At 34.8% G+C, this 5,475-nt stretch overlaps 1 protein-coding gene across 1 annotated transcript; it reads right to left on the bottom strand.

Annotated features, from left to right (window-relative positions):
* Nucleotides 1-1,572: 1,572 nt before the first annotated feature.
* On the bottom strand, nucleotides 1,573-4,901 carry LOC145047503 (putative pumilio homolog 8, chloroplastic). Its single transcript, XM_078995783.1, has 5 exons — nucleotides 3,227-4,901; nucleotides 2,972-3,134; nucleotides 2,605-2,768; nucleotides 2,038-2,296; nucleotides 1,573-1,894 (listed from the first exon to the last, which is right to left on the bottom strand). Exons 1-5 carry the CDS (start codon nucleotides 4,411-4,413, stop codon nucleotides 1,787-1,789), a joined length of 1,881 nt encoding a protein of 626 aa, XP_078851909.1. The 5' UTR covers nucleotides 4,414-4,901; the 3' UTR covers nucleotides 1,573-1,786.
* Between the last annotated feature and the right edge of the window lie 574 nt (nucleotides 4,902-5,475).

Raw genomic sequence — 5,475 nt, 5'->3', positions numbered from 1 at the left:
TGTGATCTAATCCAAAATCAAGCTTGAACAAGGCAAATCAAGCTCCCAATATCGACCAACTTACTTCTAAATATCCCTACCCATCGAGGAATAAGTAAAGAAGTGCTTAGCAATCTCAATATCATATTTGCAATTAAGGCACAACAAAGAATGAAAATCCAAAATTTTGACTAAGGTTGGTATGTTTTGGAATGCAATATAGAGCCAATCTCCATATCATTATGTTCAACTTAATAGGAACAAAATTGTTCTATCTAGTTGCATTATCTGTTGTGACCAAACTACCATAGTTAAGAATAATCATCGTCGTAACCATCGAACAAACCCAATCTGATCTAAAGACCATGTGAAATGGTGCAAACAATCGATGAAGGTGAAGCCATGCAAAAGATCGTCAACCCAACCACAACTCTTCCTTTACACAACTTTCGGGCTCTCTACATATGGAGGAATGACACGACTGCAAACCATGCAATTTTGATGGCAATCTATAACAATTAATAATGGTTCTCAAATAACACATAATTTTTGAAGTATCTAGTTGAATGTATCATGGAACTTTTTAGAATTAAGATTCTTTAATAATGGTTTGCAAATAATAAATAATTTGAGAATTTGAAATAGCATATTTTTATTTTATTTTTCATAGGTTTATTTACCGGTTTTTAGACATGTTCACTTGTGAGCTTGTAAAATGGGTGTATTCATGTATGTCTATTACGGTTTCTATGGACAAACTTATACTTTTAACAAAAAAACATGAACACATATATCTATCTACTTATGACGGTGTTTATTTGACATGTTTAAGTTTTATCCAACTTCTTAAAGGTTGCACATTTTTATTGGTTAGAAATAAAATATAAGTAAGAACACTTTTTTTAGATAAATGGTGAAAAATGTTGTTACGACGGTTAAGTAATGAAATCTCACACAGAAAGTCTGTAGTTTAAATTTTAGCACATCCAAAATATTCCTCAATGGTACGGTTTACCTTTTTTTTTTTTTTTTTGAAATTTGAAGTAAGATCTACGTCTTTTATCTTTTTCTCTTTCTCTAGTGCTGTTGATTTGGGATTTAAGCACTTCAAATGGAGTGGATCCAAGTTCGAATTACACATGCTTCAATTTTGAGATGACCTACTGTTCTTAAAAAAAAACGAGTTGTTTGCAACTTGAAATTTTTGGGCTAATTGAGTTTGGAAGAGGGAAACACTATCGATGAATGATTTGTCATGTTGTACTAGATGGTTAGATTCAAGGTATGATTTTGAACATTTTAGCTTACGTTTTAAAGTTTTTATAATTTGTGAACAAATAGATAGATATATACTTTTCATATTTTAAACTTATAACTCTCTTATAACACTCCGATGAAGATCTTGCAAAAAAAAAAGATTTTGCTTTTAGTATTCTTCAGAATAGATGAATATTTATTTCTACCGTTTCAATATGTATCATGAATGCATTAGAAAGCCTGATTATGAGACCGGTCCTCCCAGAAAAGATTCGGCCCAACCCAAAAAAGCCCATTAGACCTGGCCCGTTAATGTCTAAAAGTAAAGAGTAAACATCCAAAAGTAACATAGCCAACACGAGAGAAACCACATCAACATAGTCATGAACTTTAGTTTTAAGCAACTTGAACCCAAAATTTGCTTTCATTCTCTATCTATGACTCGAAAACACCACAAATTCAACCAAAAAATCGAGCACATAAAGCATCACTAAAACAATTTGGCCCCTAAACCACACAGAAAACAACAACATTATGATAATACATCCTTTCACCTCCTCAAAAGCTTGTGGGAGAAAATCCTCTTCGAATACGGGCTGTTCCTTGAGATTGCTTTGTGGGATTCAATCGCATTCACCAATGCATTATGAAGCTGACCCTGCATCCAAATTTTAGCCAAATCTAAAATTTGTTTCTTTATTATGGAATCTTACTTTCATGACACTACTATAAATAGGTAGATTTTCAAAATACAATGCTATAATAAAAAAAGAAAAAAATAGAAATATGCTTATTACGGACCTCAGAAACGCGAAGAGCGGTTTGAACAACATAGTTGGCATGTGGATCTTGAAGCACTTGTTCAAAATGAGTGGCTGAGATCAACTCACGGATGATGGTTGACCTGATTTGACCATCTAACACTGCTAAACATTTCTCCACCACATGGCTGCTGAATTTTTGTGTTGCAAGATGCACGTAGTTTCCCTCAAACTGTGAGATAAGCTTCGACACAGCTGAAGGAATCTGCAGTTCCAGAATATACTGTACAACATAGTTTCTGCAAAAAAGTATCAACATACTTTCATCAATTTGTTTATTATTGTTATTATAGCATCCTACTCTCATTTATTTCCATTACAACATTGTAATTTAAGAGATCCTCTACCAATTATTACAACATTAACATGCCATCCAAATACAAATCAATTTTTACTGTTGTAACAAGTGTTAAAATTTTTTAAGTACAATGTTGTAACCTTTTTTTTTTTTTTAAAGTAGAATGTTATAATAGAAAGAAATGAAGGTGTGACATTAAAATGTACAAATAAATACAATTAGGTTGCTATTTCTTGTATTTGGACTTACCCAAAAGCATCTTGTGCTAGAAGAAGTCCATTTACTGAAATTTCAGAGACTAATTTTTCTCGATGCTCGCCGGTTGAGTGATTTATGCATCTTTGCAACACGCAACAACCGTGTTGATGTGTGGCAATTTCAACACAATGTTTTGCAGCAGCTTCAAAGATGAACTGTGATCAATCAAGAACCATATGAAGTTTACACAAAACGGTTTTTTTTTTTTTTTGCCATGTCATCATGCTAGCCTAGTACATGTCATGCCATGTCAGCATGATCACACTTCACAACCTTTCAATAAGTATGTTGCAAGAAATCATGATATATATGTATAAACTCGTAAAGTAAACCTAAGATTCATCAAGAAAATCCAAACCTTATTATCTTCATTACTGAGGCACTGTAAGCAACGCTGAATGACGTGATTACCATTAAGATCCTTTATAAGAGCAAGAAACCCGGGTTCAAGAGCCGAAACCACAAGCTTGATTTGTTGCCTTGTCTTGAGAGTCTCGATAAGTTTCTGTACAACTCGAGTTCTATAAAAAGAAGATGAAAATTTTAGATTCCTTGAAGGATAGAAGTTAGAACGCAACATTAAATCGAAGAAAGCAGATTTTATTAAGATTACCCATGAGTGTTCAACGAAATTTGAACAAGTTCCCTCGGTTCACGAGTGATTGCCATCAAAATTTGCATTCGTTGTTCTTCGTTACACACTTCCAGAAGCTTCTGCATAAGGTAATTCCCAAAAGGGTTGATCATAAGCTCGATTACATGTCCGATTATCTCATTAAATACAATCTGCACATGTTGTGAATTTCCATCATCGAAAATCTTTTGGAGAAGACGACACCCATGTTGGTCTTTAGCCATCATAAAAATGTATCTTTGAGCTTCGGGCAAATGAGAAGAACACGATAAATAAACCTTGGTTCGGCCATTTTCACAAGGGCTTTCAAACCTTTTGCTTCTAGCACGACTTAAATCTTCACCTTGAATGATCAAACTATCGTCACTAGCTGATAAACCGGGCCCACCACGGGCGATTCTAATATTCGGTGAGCCACCGGCTGCCATGTGGTGGAACCGATGGGCGCCATGGTTAGTGTTACCCTTAGCTTTTGGACCGGTCTTCCCAATTTGAGCTGGAATTCCCCATTGATAACAATAATTTGTCACACTCCTATCGAAATTTGAAGATTGGGTAGAGGGAACTACCCCGTAATTTTGCTGAAAACCGAAGAATGCTGGATGGATTTCAGTATCAGGGGTTATGGGGGTTCTCGGAAAATGAGGGGTAATTGCAAGATAGTCATCAGAAGCCCCAAATTTAGTGGAATTGATGCGATCCTGGTTGATATACAGTCTACCAAGTTCATCAATCAAATTTTCATCAGGATTTCTTGAGATGATGTGCGGATTGGGGATGGGATCATGTAATGTAGGAATAGTTGATGATGATGAAGGTGATGATGATGTATCAGATGATGAATGGGAATGGGCATTGTAGAACATGCTTGGAAAGGCAGTAGCAGGGGGGGTATATGTATTCTGGTTGTAACTAGATGATGAATCATCATCATCATCATAAATACCATACAACATCCTATTCATTGTTGGAGCGACAAAAGAGGGGTTACCGTGAGGATTACCATTGACAACATGATGATGATGGTGATGATGATGATGGGCATTGGCGTATGATGGATGATGGTGAAGGGAAAGTGATGATGTTGCATGAGGGATCTCACCCAACAACATTTCAAGTTCTTGATCCTCCATATTCTCAATAATCCCAACTCTCTCAACCATCATCAATAAACACAAAGTGTACAACAACAAAAACAGGGAAATCAAGAAATCTTGAAAACAACAAAAAAAAAGGCTATAAAAACTAGAAATTTAAAGCACCCACATCAAGAAAATGATCAAGAAACACAGGAAACGGAAAACCCATAACAAAATTACCCCCTTCTTTCATCTGGGTTTGGCTTGAAACAATCAAGGAATCCGATTGTAGATGTGGGTTTTATTAGGTGATGATACAATCATGATCATCATATTTCATTTTGGTTTTTGGGAAATTTTGATCTTTGGGAACGAGTTTGGTGAAGCATGCAAAGATGAAGGATTTTATACACATACTGTATGTATAGGTGATGGTAGTGTACACACTGGCTTACTGGTAAGGTCTCACGCCATAAAAGCTGGAGAGAGGAACAGACTCTCACTCATCTCTCTTCATTACTTTCTCTCTCTAGAATACACATATATATAGTGAGAGAGCGAGAGAGTGAAAATTCAGCAGAAAAAAAAAACCTCATAAAACCACTTGGCGATTCAGAATGTCTTTTATGATTATACATGCCCTTTAAAACATGAATTCCAAACCCATATTTATATTTGATAAATTAGGGATTTTTTTTTATTTTCTTTTTTATCATTGACGTTTTCTAATGGGTTCTAATTATTATGTAAGAATCTTGAAATAACAAACTTTCAGGAATTTCTCCATTTCTAAGGGCTGAAATATCTAGTAAAAAGAATTTTGACTGTATCTTTTTAATGACTAAAATGCCCTTGAGCTGAATGAAATATATGCCCCTCTCTAATGACGTGTTGAAATGGTTTAAATGTCATTATTATTCACACAATGCTACATCATTGCAATCTTTAATAATAAAATTTTGAGCGAATTACACATTTAGAGCATGTCGTTTGTCAAAATTCACAAATTTGGCCCCAATATTGGTTTTTTAAGATGATTGATCCCTAATATTTTGCATTTGTTGCACCGATGGTGTTTAGCCCATATAAAAATATCATTTTACCTTTTTTTTACCAAGGTTGTAAAAATCGTTCGACGTTAGCTAGTTA

The sequence above is a fragment of the Lactuca saligna genome, chromosome 5 (genome assembly GCF_052625555.1).
Source record: "Lactuca saligna cultivar CGN05327 chromosome 5, ASM5262555v1, whole genome shotgun sequence".
Taxonomy (NCBI): domain Eukaryota; kingdom Viridiplantae; phylum Streptophyta; class Magnoliopsida; order Asterales; family Asteraceae; genus Lactuca; species Lactuca saligna.
Note: the sequence above shows the minus strand (reverse complement) of the source record. Positions and strands in the feature narration are given on the sequence as shown.

Excerpts from the sequence above, each read along its gene's own strand:
- LOC145047503 (XM_078995783.1), bottom strand. The coding sequence starts at position 4,413 with ATGATGGTTGAGAGAGTTGGGATTATTGAGAATATGGAGGATCAAGAA. Across the intron at positions 3,135-3,226 it reads ATTTCGTTGAACACTCATGG|AACTCGAGTTGTACAGAAAC; the intron begins GTAATCTTAATA and ends TTCTTTTTATAG. Across the intron at positions 2,769-2,971 it reads TCAGTAATGAAGATAATAAG|TTCATCTTTGAAGCTGCTGC; the intron begins GTTTGGATTTTC and ends GATTGATCACAG.